Raw genomic sequence first — 19,603 nt, forward strand, 5'->3', positions numbered from 1 at the left:
AAAAAAAACGAGGCTAGAAACTCCTGCCAGCATCCCTAATCCCCAGCCCATTTCCCCATAATAATATCTCCCTTCCATCTGCCGGGCTCCATTCAGGGGCTTGGCGGGAGGATGGGGACATTTCTCCACGCGTCCGGAATGAGCTGGCAGGTCGGATTTGGTCAGTATTTTATCATGCTCTCCTGCCCGAGGCCAAGATTAAAACGGGCTTTTTCGCTGTGTGTCAGCTGGGCCCCTTTCTCAAAAGTGTGGGAATCCTGCTTCCCTACCTAAGTGTCCCCCGAGGTGCAGCCAAAGGCCTACGCCTCCCTTCCCCCCCCCACCCCTGCACCCCACCCCACTCCCCGCCCCCATGTCATCTCACACCTGCCTCTCTGTCTGGAGCCTCCTCTGCCGGGAACACTTGGGAGATCCATATTGTCTAGAAAGGACCGGCCCTGTGAGGTGTCACCCTCAGCCGTGCAGCTAAGGTGACCGTAAAATGGAGCCAGAGGCCCATCACTCGGGCAGGACCTGCGGATCCTCCAATAGGAGGCTTTTCCCAGCACACAGGGAGCGGTGGGCAGCTTGTGGAAGGCCAGGGTCATCGGCCTCCAGGGTTTTCATTGGAAATCCTGTCAGACTTGCACAGGGGGGACCATGTTCTGGACCCGCTCACTCTAGAAGATTCGACAGTGGAATAAGCACCTGTTTCCACAGTGGGCTCCTGGCGGCACTCGGTGGTTTTATCCAGCTCAGGAAGGTGGGCCCTTAAGCCCGCCCAAGGCTTCCCTAGTGGTCCGCCCCCATGCCCTGGTCACTCCCTCCTGTCCTCTCCACCCCGCCTTCTCCCTTGCATTTACTCCTAATGGGGCTCCTTCTGCATCCTCCCCGGAACTTCTGCCTCATTCTGTACCAGGTTTTGCCACCAGATCCTTTTTCTTAAAATGGGTACGTAGAAGGCAGCAGATTCCAGACGGCTTTTCCTACAATTCCTTAGGCATCTGCCCCCGCCTTTGCTCATTGGCTCTCCAGTCCTCACCCAGTAGAGTCCAAACCCATCAGCCTCTTCTCATGCCCTGTGCCCTTCAAAGGTGTGGGCACCGGCTGGCTCAGGCGAAAGCCCTGGGAACAGGTGTGCAAAAGAAACACTCCAGGGGCCCAGAGGTCCTCGAGAGAGCTCCCATCACCGCTGGGTTGGGTCCTGACCGTCGTCTGGTGGCCTCATGTCTTCAGAGGCTTGCCTGCGATGTAATGTTCCTGCCCTAAAGGGTTTCCTTATCACGACATCCCCGTGACGTGTTCCCGCCTGTTCTCCGTGAACGGGGTCGGCTGTGGGCTCTGCACTCTGGGTGTGTGTTCAGAGTAAGCATGCTCCCCATTTGCTTCTCTTCATTTCTCCCTTATCGAAAGAGACAGGACAATCAGGCTGACTAATGGGGCAGCGTCCCTTGTGCAAACCAGCTGGCGTGCTTGGCGGTGGCTCAGCGGTGGGGTGAGCAGAGCCAGACGTGGCCGTTTGGGTCAGAGTAAACGGCCGTGGCAAGTAACACAGGGAAGGGCCAAGGCCAGGACCCCGCGAACCCCACACGGCCCCGATGGCTGGGTCCAGAGGGGACCCCAGAACTGGGGTCTGACATCCAGAAGGCCTTGTTTGCAAATGCATTCGTGCACGATGCTGAAATCAGATTTGAGAAGACCCAGAAGGTGGCACGGCGCCCTTTCTAAAACAGGTTTCTTATAGGAACTGGCAGCGCCCAAAGGCAGCCTTCGCGGGGCCCCCGATCCCAGCTCACGCCGGCCCTCTGGCCTAACCCCGACGGCTTGTTCTCTTGCGTCCTGCCTATACTCGGCTTTTCCTTTGATCTCTACACCTGCAGAGATCCTGGGCACCCTGCAGCTGAGGGTTCCCTTGGGTACAAGAGACAGAGATTTGCTCTAGGAGGACTGAGACTACTCTGAGGGCTCAGGGACAGTCTCGCATTCTGCTCCGAGTTCCCTTTGCAACAACACCAGTGCCAGATTTTCCCGTCTTCCCCGCTGGCCCAAGAAGCTATGGGTTAGCTAGCTGATGCATCTGACTGATAACCTTCATCCATCTGGAGTCCAGTGTTTCAGCCCAGACCACCACCTGCGGACAGGGGAGATTCAGCGAAGATGGCCTTGTTGGCCACACTGTGGCTGACATGACTGTGTCCCAGCTGGGGTGACGCGCCTCTTGTCCTCCTGCCTGGGGCTTAGGCGTTTCACCTGGGCCTCACGGCATGATCATCCGCTCATAGGCCTGTCTCCATCATGAGACTGTGAGCTCTCTGAGGGCCAGGGCTGGGCTCTGCAACCTGAGCCCCTAGCTCCTGTCCCATGTCTGACAGGAATGCGCTGAGCACCACGCCAGGGTTCCCAGGACGAGGGGGAGCAGTTAGACTGCCAGCCTATCACTGTCAGAGGGAGAGCGTCGGCACAGGGGAGGGGACCCTGCAGTGAGTGTGTTTATAACGTAGGGAGGTGAGAGGCTGACCTGCCTGGGCTGTCGTAGAGATTCACTGAGATCACACTGCTATCGAGGAGGACAGTGTCAACAATGCCACGAGGATCGTTGTAACAAGCTTTGAGCGCTTACCGTGTGCCACGGGCCACGCTGGCCTGTGACATGTGTTTTCCCATTAACTGCTCCCAGCCGAGTACTCGATCAAGTAGATGCTGTTTTAAATCTCCATTTGATAGATGATAAATGAGAAAACTGAGACTCGGGTGTATTGGTCCTGGCCGGTTTGCTCAGTGGGTAGAGCATCGGCCCAGCATGCAAAAGTCCTGGGTTTGATCCCCAGTCAGGGCACACATGAGAAGTGACCATCTCCTTTTCTCCCCTTCCCTCTCCCCCTCCTCCTCCCCTCCCCCCTCCCCCCTCCTCCTCCCCTCCCCCCTCCCCCTCCTCCTCCCCTCCCCCCTCCCCCCTCCTCCTCCCCTCCCCCCTCCCCTCTCCTCCTCCCCTCCCCCCTCCTCCTCCCCTCCCCCCTCCCCCCTCCTCCTCCCCCCTCCTCCTCCCCTTCCCCCTCCCCCTCCCCTTCCCCCTCCCCCCTCCTCCTCCCCTTCCCTCTCCCCCCTCCTCCTCCCCTTCCCCCTCCCTTTCTCCCTTCTCTTTCTCTCTTCCCTTCTCGTAGACAGTGGCTTGATTGGTTCAAGCGTTGGCCTCAGGCGCTGAGGATAGCTCAGTTGATTTGACCACCAGCCCCAGAGAGGGGTGCTGGTGGATCCCAGTCAGGGCATATATTGGGGGTCTGTCTCTCTATCTCCCCTCCTCTCATTTAAAAGAAAGATGTATTAACTTGTCCAGGGTTCCACAGCAGAGAAAAAAAAATCAAAGCAAGACTCAAACCAAATCTGTTTGATGCCAAAGGCTGTGGTCATTGCCACACAAAAACACAGCACCTGCCAGGAGCAGGAGGGGCCAGTCTGCCCTGGGCCATGCTTGACTGAGACCCTCACTCTCCGACCCACCCCAGAGGCTCAGGCGCAGCGAGGGGTCACCCTGCTGTGCACATCCCCCAGCACCGTGTCATTTCCCTCCCTGCAGGCTCTTTTGTGACCCTGAGACAAGTGCTTCATTACCCCATTCCCTTCTCTGCTCCAAAGGCAAGGGCCCCTCACGAGGAGGAATCGTGCCAGCATTCACCACTGAGCAGCTCAGACACGGGGGAAAATGCTGTTTTCTCCCCCAAAGCTGCTTTCCAGCACCACGCAGCCATCATAACAATGCCATTAGCAGTCATCGCGAGAGGACGCCCCCGCGCCCAGTGCACACGTGACCTCGTGCACCCTGGTGCTTTATGCACAAGCTCTCCCCCGGCCCCCCCCCCAGGTCCCCCTAGCCACCCTGGGCAGTAGGTACGCGAGTGTATTGATTATATTGCTAGGGGACTAGGGGACGACACACAGGCCAGATCTGTGCTGCCACCTGTTTTCATGAACCGAGTTTCGTTGGAATCCAGCCGGGCCGATCTGTTCCGTGCCGTCTAAGGCTGTGTCCGCGCTGCAGCGGCGGCGTTGAACGGTTGCGGCCGACTGACGCGCGGAGCCTAGAATCTTTACTACCCGGCCCTTCATAGAAAATGCTGGCTGGCCCCTGATATAAACTCTGAAACGGAGGATCAGAGCGACCGACTCGTTTTCTCCAAGTGGAGGAGGGAATGGAGGAGACATGCAGAGCCCGGACAGCCTGACAGCAGAGCCCACTCTGAGAGTCAGTCCCCTGGTTGTATTTCTTGCTGCCCCAGGCTGGACCCAGCTGACACCTAATCAGAGTAGCCCTCACGCTCCGACTTCGGAGAGTACATGATGCACAAAAATGCTTAACAGGATGTGTAGTATCGGGTGTGGTATGAGCGGACCAGCAGCCCGGACCCTCACCGATTGGCCCGCATCTAGACTTCTGTTCTTAGAACCTCCCTCCCTCCCTCCCTCCCTCCCTTCCTTCCTCCCTCCCTCCCTCCCTCCCTTCCTTCCTCCCTCCCTCCCTCCCTCCCTTCCTTCCTCCCTCCCTCCCTCCCTTCCTTCCTCCCTCCCTTCCTTCCTTCCTTCCTGTTTTTTCTTCCTTCCTTTCTTGAACTTTCTGATCCAACTGAACTCCTCTCCTCATTTTTCTCCACATTCCCACCCCCACACCTTCCCCCACTCCTTCCGCCCACCTGGCGCCCCTCCTTTTGGACACCTTCTGGGCTCGGGCATCTCCTTCCACACGTCTTCCCCTAACGGAAACACGCAGGAGATTCTCTCTTCTCTGTGCTGTATCCGCACAAGCCTCCGGTCCTTTGCCTTGGTCCTGAGCCCACAGCAGTGAGGGGACAATGGCAGTGAGGATGATATGTGTGAACCAGGGGGAGAGTAAACCCGGAACCCGCTCCCTGCCTTTCGTCACCTCTGAAGAGCCCGCTAACTAGACCAGGCCTGGCCCTCATGGGCCGGATCGAGCCTGCCGCAAGGTCTCTGCCCTTCGTCTGAGACGGCGCACAAGCCCTGTAAACCGGACCCACTACTGCCTCATCTGTTGTAATAACCGATGCTCACCGAGGGTGCTGCCAGTGGGCCTGGATGCTTTCTGTGCACGGCCACATTGAAAGGCGGTCCTCCACCTGCAGAGCTCCTGGAGTTATTGTGGGGACTTGGTCATTAAGGCTGGGTGAGGAGCCAGGAGCAGCCACGGGCTCCCTTGACCTGGGTGACTGTCACCACGGGCCTCCCTCCCTTTGCCAGGAGCCAGGTTCTCATTTCGAGGTCAAATGGGAAGTGAGTGGACGGCATGACTTGGATGGACTCATCAGCGTGTGATATTGAAACAGGACAAGCCATTTTGCATTACAGTCCTTAGGACCTTCAACATAGTGACTAAGCCACGCACTCAAATGGGTGAAATGCTTCTTGACACTGAAAGTCAGCAGACAGAACACTCCCTGACTTCACTGTTACAAGATTTGGTAGGCCTGTTAGTGCAGACTTACTTTCAGGTCACTTAGCTCTTCTGATCTCTGACCATTAGAGTTGTCGCCAGTTTTGACTTTCTGAGGCATCAGCTTATGTAAATAGTACGGCTTCAGGTATAGCTGGATCCAGGGGCTCAAAAGTGGCATCAGGTTCAGTCTCTCTTTATCTCCTCCTCTCTGCTTTCCTCTGTATTGGTGTCCTTCTCAGATAGGCTCTTTCCCTGTGGTCATTTCCTGTAGTCCCAGGCTTACAACCTTCAATCTTCAAATAGACCAGAAAGACTGTGTGCTAAGAGTTCCAACACAGCCTCATAGGCTTTGTCCGGGCCTGTGTTAATCCTGGGGACTGGGGTAATCACCAAACTATGGAGACAGGGATACGAGGCAGGCAGAAATAACAGCTGCCTGTGACAACATGACACTCCCTGAAGATGCAGTGCTCTGCTACATACCTCCGTGCCTTTGCACATGCTATGCCCTCTGCTCAGAATGCTCGTTCCCTTTTCATTCCCCTGCAAAATTGCAACATGAATGTTGAGAGCAAGCTCAAATGACATGGGCTGTGAGCCTTCCCTGATTCTCTGTTCTCTCTCTGCCTTTCCCTTTCTCTCTCTCCCTTTCCATCTCTCCCTCCATTTCCCTCTCTGTCTCCCTTTCCCTCTCTCCCTCCATTTCCCTCTCTCCCTCCCTTTCTCTCGCTCTTCCTCCCTTTTCCTTTCTCTCTCTTCTTCCCTTTCTCTCTCTTTCCCTCTCTATCCCTCCCTTTCCCTTTCTCTCTCTTCTTCCCTTTCTCTCTCTTTCCCTCTCTATCCCTCCCTTTCCCTTTCTCTCTCTTCTTCCCTTTTTCTCTCTTTCCCTTTCCCTTTCTCTCTCCCTCTCCCTTTCTCTCTCTCCCTCTCCCTTTCTCTCTCTCCCTTTCCCTCTCTCTCCCTCCATATCCTGTTCTCTCTCTCCCCCCTTCCTCCCTCTCTCTCCCCCTTCCTCCCTCTCTCTCCCCCTTCCTCTCTCTCTCTCTCCCTTCCTCTCTCTCTCCCTTCCTCTCTCTCTCCCTTTCTCTCTCTTGCTCTTTCTCTCTCTCCCTTTCTCTCTCTCTTTCTCTCTCTCTTTCTCTCTCTCCCTTTCTCTCTCTCTTTCTCTCTCTCTCCCTTCCTCTCTCTCTCCCTTTCTCTCTCTCTTGCTCTTTCTCTCTCTTTCTCTCTCTTTCTCTCTCTCTCTTTCTCTCTCTCCCTTTCTCTCTCTTTCTCTCTCTCTCCCTTTCTCTCTCTCGCTCTTTCTCTCTCTCTCTCCCTTTCTCTCTCTTTCTCTGTCTCCCTCTCTCTCTCTTTCTCTGCTACAGCACTTACCGTCTGTTTTTCCTCCCCACTCTGAGAACTCCTAAGGAGCACACAGCGTGTCCTGTTCCGTTTTGCCTCCCCAGTTCCCAGCACTAATCCCGGGGTTAACATAATGAACTGACTCATTTCCACATTCATCCTTCTAATGTTGTTGTTGTTGATTTTCATCTCTGACTTCTTCAGTTTGAAAACGAAATCATCCTCAAGCTGGACCACGAGGTGGAAGGGGGCCGAGGGGACGAGCAGTACATGCAGCTGCTGGAGGCCATGTAAGTCCACTGCCCAGTGGGGAAGGTTGGCCCAGGCTGGGGGCTCAGGGCTCCGGGGGGCTCCAGGGCTCTGCCCTTCCCCCGAGAGCAATCTGGAGGCTCATGCATACTGAGGAAACTCCGTTTTTGGAAGAAACCTCACATCTCTTTCTGGAGTGGCTATTTCTTTGATAGCGATGGAATAGGATGGATAAAAGAATCTTCTGGGTTGGGAAGAGAAAAACAACTCACCCAAATGTTCACTTTTGTTTTCTCTTAGCTATGGAATGATTCTTGCTATGTTTTCCTATTTTCTTATTTAATTGATGACAGGTATTGATCATAAGCAACATGAGCGGACACATGCAGGGCCTGGACACCGTGCTGGGAGCCCGTCTGTGTTGTCTTGCTTAGTTGAGTTTACTCATTGATCACGGTTTCACAGAGGTGGCTTCTGAGGCTCAGTCTATTGTTCAAGGACACTAGGACAAGTTAGTGAGTGGACAAGCTGGGGCCCATACCCGGCTCTACCTGACCCCAGCAGTAGATAGTGGACAGCAGCCAAGAACACGAGACTTAGAGTCAAGCCATTGCTTTGGTTTTATTTATATATTTTTTTGTGACAGAGACAGAGAGAGACAGAGAGAGGGACAGACAGACAGGAAGAGAGAGAGAGATGAGAAGCATTAATTCTTCATTGTGGCACCTTAGTTGTTCACTGATTGCTTTCTCATATGTTCCTTGACCAGGGAGCTACAGTAGACTGAGTGACCCCTTGCTCAAGTCAGCGACCTTGGCCTCAAGCTGGTGAGCCTTGCTCAAACTGGCGACCTTAAGGTCTTGAACCTGGTTTCTCCATGTCCCATTTCAACGCTCTATCCACTGCACTACCACCTGGTCAGGCTATTTAAAATTTATTTATTTATATATATTTTTTTGGTTTTAACAGCTTATAATTTGCATACCATGCAAGTCACCTGAAGTGTACAATTCAGTGGCTTTTAGTGTATTCACAGAGCTGTGCAACCATGGCCACAATCAATTTCAGGGCCTTTAGGTTACCTCTTGAAAGAAACCTCGTACCTCTTACCTCGAACCCCTTCTCACCCCTGCCTGCTTTCTGCCTTTCAAGATTTTCTGTCTCCTCTGGCCATTTCATATAAATGAAATGATACAATATATGGCCCCTTGTGGCAGGCTTCTTTCACATAGCATGTTTTCAGAATCCACCATGCCATAGCATGTGTCAATAATTCCTTTTGTTATTATTATTATTATAATTATTTTTGCCAAACACTATTCCACTGTTTTTGATATACACCATTTTGTTTACTCATTCATCTGTTGATGGATTCATTTCCCCTTGTTGACTCTTAGGAATGATGCTACTATAAGCATTCATGCACAGGCTCTTGCATAGATGTATGTTTACAGTTAGTTCTCTTGGCTAAATAAATACCTAGGAACGGAATTGCTGGGCCATGTGGTCAGCTACATCTCACCTTTTAAGGAAACACAAGACTCTTTTCCCGAGTGTCTGTACCAGCAGTGCATGAGGACTCAGTTCCGCCACATCTTCCTCAACACGTGCTCACGGCCGTCTTCCGGATTACAGCCATCCTAGTGGGCGTGCAGTGGTGTCTGGGTGTGGTTTTGATTTGCATTTCCTTGACGGCTAGAGCTGTTGAGCATCTTTTCATTCATGTGGGTGTTGTCCATTTGTATATCTTTGGAGAAAGACTTGGGGTTTCATTCCTGGTTCTACCACTCGGCAGCTGCACAACATTGGGCCAGTCATGTAATGTCTTTGGCTTATTAGCCCCGTGTGTGAAATGGGGCTAAGCCTTCTGTGGTTATTCTGAAGATTGAATAACTATAGGACATCTGCCACATGACTGGTAAAAGTTCAATAAATGGACTCTCAATTTCCGTCGTGATAATGGCTGTCTTCCTACACCCCCCGCCTGCCAAGATGTCCCTCCCTCCCCCCAGGCTCAGGAATGCGGCTCAGACAGCCCAGACTTTCTCCTCATTGTAGATTCTTTGATTTGTATAATTCTCTGATAGAGCTCTGATCTGGGATTCTTCCTCCAACCTTCTCTGAGTATTTTGACTTTAACCACAAAAGCAAACTCAAGGCCTTGCTGTATAACCCTCGCCAAGACCCTCTTGGCCCTGCCCAGCAGGCAGAGTGGAGACCCAGGTATCAGCACCCTGGCCAGCCCCCGGCCCCTCCTGTGACTGCACGGCCTCCACTAATCCCCTGTGCAAACTCCGCTCTGCCGGAAGGAGAAACCTACCACCTGCTCCCCGGACCCTATCGAAGCCGGCTGTCCAGGGGAGAAAGTGACATTTTGCGCGAGTCAATGTTTATCTTCGCGTTGTAGAAAAGAAAATTTAAATATTGACCAGAAGTGGAACCACGTATACTGCTGGCGGTCTCCATTTCTGCAAGCGGGTGGGGCTCTGTGGCCGTCCTCAGATGATCAGCGGACTGTCAGATCCTTCCTGAGAGATTATTTACGAAAGGAGCCCTTAGAGGTTGAGGAAATGAAAAACAGCTCATTATTTTTCTCCTGAGCTAGAGGTGTGAAAGATTTTTTTACAAAAACTAATGAAGCCCAACCCGACGGGTCAGGAACCCACCTGAACCTCCAGTGGCCACATCCCTGCTCCTGCCGTTGAACTTTTCGGAGCCTCGGTGTTCTTATCTGCAGGTTGGGGATAAAACTAATACCCAGCTCTTAGAGTTTCTGTTGAGAATCAGCAAGAAGAGTCACCTGGAATGCTTAGCACCGTCTCTAACACCTCGTAGGTAGTCAGAAATATTCCCTGTTAGTATTATTCACCTCCTGGTGGACAGAGAGGTGCTTATTCGAAGCCAGAAGCTAACCTGTCTCTCCTTGTCCGGGCCAGTCATCCTCGGTTCCTGCAGCAGCCCTTCCGCACCTGTCTGGAAGCGAGGGTCCCACGGTGAGAGGAGAAATGAGACACAGGCCATTCTCCTATGTTCCATCTGCCTGGGAATAGTTCTAGAAGTGGAGAGGGACCTGGAAGGCCAAAGACAATATGTGATCTGGGGCCTGGATCCCACCCAACCGGTTCCATATGTGAAAGAGGACCTGTCACAAGAGGCACTCCATAACATCGTTTTTAAAGGACAGAATGAAAGTCCAGTTCTGTGTGCGCTGACGGGAAGTGTGGGCCTCCTGCTTCTGACGGGCTTCCGTGCTGAACACAAACCTGTTCAGGTGTTCACTCCCTCCTGCCTCGTCTAGCCCCAAGGCGGGGCCAGAGACCCTCCCCCCCTCCTCCCACAGAAAGAGAGCAATGTCTGCGTGGCCTGGAGAGCTCCACAACTCTCTGTCACCGTCACCTAGATTCCACTGTGGATCGCCAAGGAGAGGAGTAGCTGTGTGCCCTTGGCAGGAGCTCACCTGTCAATTCAGAGTTTTAATCTACCCCTAGGAGATTGTGCGAGCATTAGACAATGAAATGGGCTTAGCTCAGCCTCTGGAACACAGGAAGAACTCAATACATGGTCATGCCGTTATATATCCCGGCAAGCTTTCATTTCTATATCTGCTTCCTTTGCCAGATTGTGATCTCCCAGGGGTCAGTGGTTCCCCAGTTTCTAGATCATTACACGTTTAGTGGGTCTACGGATGGGGATGGGATGGTGGATGGGTAGATGACTTCAAACCAATCTGCCCCTTCATTTCACAGTCCTAGGCCATGTGAGCGGCTCTCTTACCTCTTGCCTAAATAATAGAGAAACTAAGAAAGCTAAGACTTGGTTCTTCTAAACCTTTGCTTCTCAAAGGGCCTCACCTGGGAGATTGCTAGAAATGCGGACTCTCAAGTCCCAGCCAGATCTGTTGAACCGGAATCGATGAACACAAGGCCCAGGTACTCCCAGGCACATGGAAGTCCACAAAGCAGTGGACCAAACCAGTGGTTCTTAATGTTGCCTGCACATCGGAAGCACCTGGAGAACTTAAGTAGCAAAATACTGCTCCTGCTGCCCCCCACCACCAGAAAAGATACAAAAGCACTGACTCGGGGTAGGCACTGAGCTTTGTAAAACCCCCCTGGGGAGTCTAACATGTGGCCCGAGAACCAGTGGTCCGGCTCTGAAGTGCGGTCCGCCCTGGGAGGCTGTGGGAGACGACGCCCTCAACACGGGGGTTGCGTTGTTTCCAGCGGGAAGCGGGTCTGGACGTGGCCGTTTCCGAGGGAGCCAGGCACAGCTGTGACTGTGCCAGACAGGCCTCAATCAAAAGGCAATGTGCATCTCTCTCTGAGAGCCAGGGAACAGGTGCTTCTCCGTGCTCCTCCCACTGAGAAGATGGATTTGTCTGATCACAGCCACCGTTCCTTGCAGCCTGGTTTGGCTCTGGAAGGATATGACCCCACCACCACCGCCACCAAATCCTTGCCTTTCTCGCCTCTCCCCTCCCAGGAGCTCTTGGGACTTAAGCTGCCGCGGGAGAGTAGGCAGAAACAGACAGCCTGGGCGATGCCCCTCCACAGCTCCGCCAGACGCCTGAGAACACGCCGCGGTGTTTCTCTGCGGGAAGATATGGAACGGAGAGTGTCTGGATTCCCGAGGTCGCCACTCACTACCTGAGTGATATTGGGAAGTTCATTTAATCTTTCTGAGCCTTGGTTTCCTCAAGTGTAAAATGAGGACAGTATTCTTTATTTATCAGCATTACCTGATGACTTCTTAAGAACGGGATCCGGTACAGAACAAGTGACTAATAAGAGATAGTCATTAATCAAAATTTTAATCCACCTGTCTCTTCCTACCTAGCCTGTGGGCTGACTGAGGGTAGGTAGTGTGTGTGTGTGTGTGTGTGTGTGTGTGTGTGTGTGTGTGTGTGTGTGTGTGTATTCTGTCCATTTCTATCACAACAAGTTTCAACACGTAAGCACGTTTATTTGGCGCATGTGTGCCTCTCTATTTTTATCACTTAATGTATACATACTGACGTAGCAAATTAACTAAAACAAAGTTGATTCACGTTAGTCTTATGTGTGAAGTGATAGTGTACCCATGGCTACTGATAAAGTTCATTTACGCCACTGTATTTTTACGAATTTCAACAAGGAAGAAATGCTACAGAAGCATGTAGAAATTTATTGAAAGTGTTTGGTGAAGGTACAGTTTCTGATAGGACATGCAGAAGATGGTTTAAAAAATTCGAAACAGGTGATTTCGACCTTTCTGATAAGCCACGTTCTGGGCGACCATCTTTGATCAATGACGATGTTGTTAAGACCATGTTGGAGCAAGAACCTTTTCTGACAACATTGGAGATTGCAGAAAGGCTTAATTCAGCTCAGCAAACCATTTCGGACCATATTCGGAAGATAGGATTGGTGTGGAAATATTCAAGATGGGTGCCACATGAATTAAGTCAGAAGAATTTGGATGATCGAGTCGTCATATGCACATCTCTGCTTGCTCGGAACAAAATCGAGCCCTTCTTGAACCGGGTGATAACTGGGGATGAAAAGTGGATTACCTACGAAAACATCGTAAGGAAAAGGGCATATTGTGAACCCGGAAAACCTAGCCCTTCCACCTCTAAACCAAATTTGACTCTGAATAAGAGAATGTTGTGTATATGGTGGAACATTCGAGGGCCAATACATTATGAGCTTTTAAAACCGAATGAAAAGATCAATTCGGAGAAGTATTGTCAGCAACTGGATAATTTAAAGACAGCAGTCCAAGAAAAGAGGCCGGCGATGTTCAATAGGAAGAACATCATACTGCATCATGATAATGCCAGGCCACGTGCTGCTTTGGGGACTCGTCAAAAAATTGCAGAACTAGGCTGGGAAATTCTGTCGCATTCACCATATTCCCCGGACTTAGCACCCTCCGACTATCACTTGTTTTTGTCCTTACAAAATTTTTTAAAGGGCAAACAATTCAAAAATGAAGATGATATCAAACAAGCACTGGTTCAATTTTTCACATCAAAAGATAAAACATTTTTCAAAAATGGGATATACACATTGCCCTCATGCTGGCAAGAAATAATTAATAATAATGGCAATTATATTATTTAATAAAGTTTATTGATGGTAAGAAAAATTTGTATTTTGTTTTATTCCAAAACCGTTTTTAGGTTAAGTTCTGGAACGGTTTTATTCCAAAACCGTTTTTGAAATAAAACAAAATACAAATTTTTCTTACCGTCAATAAACTTTATTAAATAATATATTTCCACACCAATCCTATCTTCCGAATATGGTCCAAAATGGTTTGCTGAGCTGAATTAAGCCTTTCTGCAATCTCCAATGTTGTCAGAAAAGGCTCTTGCTCCAACATGGTTTTAACAACATCATCATTGATCAAAGATGGTCGCCTAGAACGTGGCTTATCAGAAGAGTCGAAATCACCTGTTTTGAACTTTTCGAACCATCTTCTGCATGTCCTATCAGAAACTGTACCTTCACCAGACACTTTCAATAAATTTCTACATGCTTCTGTAGCATTTCTTCCTTGTTGAAATTCATAAAAATACAGTGGCGTAAATGAACTTTATCAGTAGCCATGGGTACACTATCACTTCACATATAAGACTAACGTGAATCAACTTTGTTTTAGTTAATTTGCTACGTCAGTATGTATACATTAAGTGAAAAAAATAGAGAGGCACACATGCGCCAAATAAACATGTGCTTACGTGTCGAAACTTGTTGTGATAGAAACAGACAGAACTTTCCGGTTCTGTCACAGATAGAATATATAGATATATAGATTTGTATATCTATATACAGATATGTATATATATGTATATATATATATTTAATTTTATATCTTTCTCCCATCCTTGCCCCAAGCAATGCCTATCTAGCATAGTGCTTAACAACTAACAGGAGCATAGGGAATGTAACATTTTTTATTTTTTATTTTTAAATTGTAGGCTATTACTTTGACAATGCATGTAAAATTTTTCAAATAATAGATGCACACATTTAGACTGAAAAAACACGCGCTGTCTTCCTCTATTCCCCCACCGAGACCCCTTATCAGAAGCAACCACGATGACGAATTTGGTGTCTATCCTTCCTGACCACGCCCTGCAGGTGTATAAATGCCCAGAGACGCCCAACACGACACAGATGGGCCTTTCCACTTGTAAACAGTGTTTCATAGTTGAAAATGCAGTTGCTAAAGTGCGTTTAAAGCCAGACTGTTGGTAGTTATCAACCGCGTGACCTTGGACAAGTTAGTTGACCTCGCTGTGACTTAGTCTCCCCACCTGCAAACACCCCATCTCACGAGACCACAATGAAAAGTCAAATGAGTTAAGATCTGTGCGACGGTCCCAATAGTGCGTGGGACACGATGGGCTCTGTGTGAGTTGATTAAATAAAAAAACAATTATTATTCAGAGACGTACACTTCTCAACGATATATTTTGTGGAGCTTTTTGAGTCGGAACATATTGATCTCTCGTACTTTTTCATGGCTTTATAGAATTATAGTTTGTGAATGTGCTCAAATTTATTTAACCATTTGCATATTGATGGAAATTTGAAATAGCTCCACTTCACTATGACATAATTTATAAGTATTATAAATATATCCTTGCATACTTTTTTTTTTTTTTTGTATTTTTCTGAAGTTGGAAATGGGGAGGCAGTCAGACAGACTCCCGCATGCGCCTGACTGGGATCCACCTGGCATGCCCACCAGGGGGCGATGCTCCGCCCATCTGGGCCTTTGCTCTGTTGCAACCAGAGCCATTCTAGCGCCTGAGGCAGAGGCCATAGAGCCATCCCCAGCGCCCGGGCCATCTTTGCTTCAATGGAACCTCGGCTGCAGGAGGGGAAGAGAGAGACAGAGAGGAAGGAGAGGGGGAGGGGTGGAGAAGCAGATGGGCGCTTCTCCTGTGTGCCCTGGCCGGGAATCAAACCCGGGACTCCTGCACGCCAGGCCAACGCTCTACCACTGAGCCAACCGGCCAGGGCCAGTCCTTGCATACTTCTGAGACTATGTCTGTAGAACAGATTCCCCGAAGCAGAATTGTTGGGTCAAGGGACGTGTACGTTTGCGATTTTGACACTGTGAAAAATTGCTACCCAAAAAGTTGTCCTGCTTTAACTCCCAATGCAGTGGTATAAAAGTGACCATTTCCCTACACTATTGCCCACACTAGAAATTGATTTTCATTTTTTCCCGTTTTGACGGTGGGGGTGAGTAATTACAGCTGACCCCTAAAGACGTCGCGGATTTGAATTGCGCAGGTCAGTTGAACTGCGGTCCCTTGAGCTGCTGTATGTGGGCAAATAAGTGTATTAAATGAATAAGGGAACAAAGTGAGCCAATGAACCAGGGCCACTGAGACTCACTAGAATATTTGGCTTGCGCTGCACCCACCCTTCCCCGCCCCTTCCCCCCCGGCCGTGAGCTCACTGCCCTCCGTCTGTGCCCGCAGCCTGATGGAGTGTGCCACCCAGCACCCGACCATTTCCAGGTCCGTGGAGAACTTTGTGAACCTGGTCAAAGGCCTCCTGGAGAAGCTGCTGGATTACCGGGGCGTGATGACGGACGAGAGCAGAGACAACCGCATGAGCTGCACGGTGAACCTGCTGGTAGGTGGGGGCCGGCCAGCCGTTCCCGAGGCCCCCGGGGGGGGGCAGGCCTCGCTCTGGGATTCCCGGCCCTTCTTGATCAGAATGCAGCGCGAAAGGCTTTGGACCTCAGACAGGTGTGGCACCGAACCAACGCTCTGCCTGCCGTCTGCTGGCTCACGTCCCCGTTCTGTGCCCCAGTCTCCCGACATCTGACACGTTGGGCGTCAGTATTGCCTTTCGCACTGCACACATCGCATGGAAGGGAGGTGGCAGCAGAGAGCGGTTAAGAGGACGCGCTTTGCAGACACAGAGCGCGGGTCCCCGTGCTGCCTCTGAGGAGTAATACGATAGACATGTCAAGGAAGTTTCCTGAAGGTTTGTTCATTTTCTGGTCGGTGGAGAAAATAATCACAGTGCCTATCTTACAGGCTGTGCAGTCAGCTCATGCTACATGCTCACTGCACATGCCACTTTCCCTCTCGTGTCGAATGAAGGAATACTGGTAACCGGAATCCACAAGAACATTACTGTGGACGCAGGCTCACCAGGGCAGCTAATCCCACACCCAGGCTCGCAACCTCTGCACACAGGCCCTGCCGTGGGCCAGCTCCCAGGTCTCCCTTTCTACGTGGGCATGAGACAGGCAGTAGCAGCCACTGTGCCCCACCGCCCCTGTCCGCCCACCCTAAGTGGTTTAAATGAATAAAGCTGGCAGACGACCGTGTGGCACCCAGCGCAACCAGCCCCCTGCCATGGCCAATGTTCTAGAAACCCTGTGCAGACCCTGCCCCCAAAGTTCTGTTGTGTAACCCCCATTTCCTTTCCGGCAGCCCCGATGGTGCCGTCGATTTCCTAAAACGCTTAGGGGAGTTTAAAAATCCCGCTTATAGCAGAAAGGAATTCATTGCTAATAACTCCACCAGGGCCAATGTACAGACAGAGCGTGAAGAGGGGTTTTCTAGAAGTTTCTCAGTTTGTCTCTATGACGAGGTCAAAGAAACTAACCTTCAACAGTCAGACAGACCAAGGAGAAAGCTTTGACAGACCGTTCTAGAAGCAAACAGACCCTGCTAGCGTTTGGTGTCAGTACGGGATCAGGGAGGAGGCCAGGGCGGTGGGAGGGGGCTGTCAGGAGAGCCGAGGTCTCATATGGCTCTGCCACCCACCGACTACGTGCCCGGAACACATCACCTCCCCCTCTCTGAGCCTCAAGTGCACGTGGGTGCACTGCATTAAATCTGGGTTTCCACGAAGTGTGGCCCACAGGTCAGATCGTGACCTCCTGGCTCAAAAATCAGTAAGAACTTGTTTAAAAATGCATGAGGTCAGGCTCTCTGGTGGTGGAACCCAGAATGACTACTGACCTTAATGACTCCTGAGCGCAAATAGGTATTGCCAGGTTTAGAGGATTTGGGCTGTGGAGTCCCACCCTAATTCCTGATAGTGCTGCACTGTCAGGACTTACGATCTCTTGTTGTCACGGAGACCTGCTAATGATTACTGTGATGATGACTCTCATTACTGCTATTAGTCTGATTCCAACTCAGGTCCACCAGCATACAGGGTCGGAGCATTTACAGATCAGGTGGGCTGCCTCTCACAGCGGCCTGGGTCAGAGTAGACTGCTTCCGCCCTGGCAGCCCAGCTCTGAGTGCAGCAAAATATCCCGACCACACCCCTGGATACGTGCTGGCTGAGATACATCCTCTGTCCCTTTGTGTTCTAAGGATCAGGGAGGTGACTTTCAAGGCAGAATCTCCTAATGAGCCCGTTTGATGCATCCAGGGAAGTAAATGTCTGGCTCCCGTCTCAGGGCGTCCAAGATAATGCAGAGCCATCTTCCTCTCGCCTGTGTCACTGCTCCCCCCACCCCTGCTGCTCAGCAAAGAAAAACACTCACCACTGTTTTCCTTCCCTACCTAGAATTTCTACAAAGATAACAACCGGGAAGAGATGTACATAAGGTAAGATTTTTGTTTTCTAAAGCCCAGACCCGCTGTGTCACTCTCCTGCTCAATATTCATCGATGGCTCCCTACTGTCTTCGGGATAGAATTTAAATTCACCTTCTGGGCACTCAGGGGCCGTCTGTGTTTAGATTCCTATCGCTCCCCCCAGGTTCACCTCTGTCCATCTCCTCTACTCAGCCCCCAAGCCCGCTTGGGGTCCTCTGAGCCGCCCGGCTATGTTGTGATAACCACACACGGTGCATTCCTTACCCACCTGGCAGAGGGAGCTGGTGAATCTCACTTGTACATGCTGCAGAGCTGGTACACGAAGTCCAGGTCCTGGGTCTGTACGGCGTGTGGTCAGATCACTGGCAGCCCAGTTTCAAAGGGAGACAAAAAAAAATGTTGTGATGCACGATGCCACTTTCTTATAGGCATTTAAAAGATGTTATTTGAACATCTCATGAAAGCATTTTGGGGCTCAGATCCTGCCATCAGCATTGCAGAGGAGAGGCAGCCAAGATGGCAGGGTGCTGAAGGAGAAGCCAGTTTGTACAGAGAGAAGGAGATGGGGAACAGGTGAATAAGGCTGGTGGGGCCACTAGGGTGAGTCAGTGGCTTTGGGAGCCCTGAATGGAAAGGGAAGTGTTTTCCCACTGTGTGTATTTCTTGCCTGCGGGGTGCAAGCTAGGATTAAAGGTAATGGTCCACCAAAAAAAAAAGAAAGAAAGCATTTTGGGGAGGGATGTTTCCCCAGAGCAAAGAACTCCCTTGCCAGTTTTTCTCAGAATCTCATTTTTTTTTTCTTCAAAGTTAAAAAAAAAAATCATTCTTATTTTTATTCATTACAGAAATAATACATATCACTACCTTAAAAATACTCATAAAATACAAGCAAAACAAACCGAAAAAAATGAAATAACCTGCCATAATCCATACATGTTCCCTGACCCTTTCACGTCTATATAGAGATTGAATTCTATGCATGCATATTTTTTGCAAAAAAAAAAAAAGTAAGGGATTATATTGCTTATAATTTATCCTTTGCTTGACAAGAATTCCATGTCTTTATGAGCCAAGACCCTGCAGAGCAGAGTTGACCCTCAGGTTAACAAGCGCAGCTCCTTCAAAGCTCTCGACTCAGAGTCTGAACTCGCCACAGTCTGCTGTTACTGCAGACATTTCCACGTGCTCAGTTTAGCATTATTCCAGAAGCAGGAACTATCACTTGGGAAAAGGGTCGTTTCCGTAGGTTGTCCTGAGCTTGAAGCGTATATATAACCTCACTGGACGGGACTTACTGGAGTAGCACAAACCTTGGGGGTTTGTGAGGCCTGGGGTCCTCCCCTTGTTTTTCTGTGACCCGGGCTGTGTCACCCCGTGTCTCCGGGCTGTCGGATGTTTTCATCTTACCTCCTCTTCTGGGGGTTACAAGAGAGGCTGTGGGTCAAGTGCCTGGCACACGGTCCCCTCCCCCTCCCCCTAGCCTCTCCCCTCTGCTCCCCGTTTTAGAAACGCAGACGGCATGGCGGCTCCTGGCTCTCCGTGAGCTTCGGACACTTGAGTCCGATCATAATCTAGGAAAGCCACGTTTGCCTAAACCAGGCATTGTAAACAGGATGTCCTCCGAAAACCTGTTCTGTTTGGCGAGCATCGTGCTGAAAAACATTTTTAGTTGTTCACCAAATTTTTTAAAAATCTAGAGATTTCTTTTTTCACAAAAATCATAATTTCCCGCTTCTCCTTAAAAACTCAGAAGGTAGGGCAGCCCTGGGCCCTCATCCTGTCCTGACAGCTGGTGGTGGCAGCCCGTTTAGACAGGGCAGGAGAGCTGTGGTCACAACGTCGTCTCTGCTCCCCACCGAGCATCACCGGTGCATCTCGCTGAGCTGCCCGCCTGGCATCCGTAGGTGTTTGAGTTTGAATCCCAGGTCGGGCCCATCGGACTGTCTTGCTTTGGGCTCTGTGGCTGATCACCAAACTCCTGAGCTGACGAAGGAGAGGAGAGGGTGTATT

At 50.4% G+C, this 19,603-nt stretch overlaps 1 protein-coding gene across 2 annotated transcripts in view; it reads left to right on the forward strand.

The window, feature by feature from the left end:
• Nucleotides 1-19,603, forward strand: part of DOCK2 (dedicator of cytokinesis 2) — a 401,087-nt gene that overhangs the window by 340,307 nt on the left and 41,177 nt on the right. For both annotated transcript variants that reach the window (XM_066342684.1, XM_066342685.1), the window contains exons 34-36: nt 6,974-7,059; nt 15,501-15,657; nt 17,563-17,603. In XM_066342684.1, the coding sequence (XP_066198781.1) occupies nt 6,974-7,059; nt 15,501-15,657; nt 17,563-17,603 (284 nt within the window). The remainder of the gene's footprint in view (nt 1-6,973; nt 7,060-15,500; nt 15,658-17,562; nt 17,604-19,603) is intronic.

This window comes from Saccopteryx leptura, chromosome 6 (assembly GCF_036850995.1).
Source record: "Saccopteryx leptura isolate mSacLep1 chromosome 6, mSacLep1_pri_phased_curated, whole genome shotgun sequence".
NCBI classification, from domain to species: domain Eukaryota; kingdom Metazoa; phylum Chordata; class Mammalia; order Chiroptera; family Emballonuridae; genus Saccopteryx; species Saccopteryx leptura.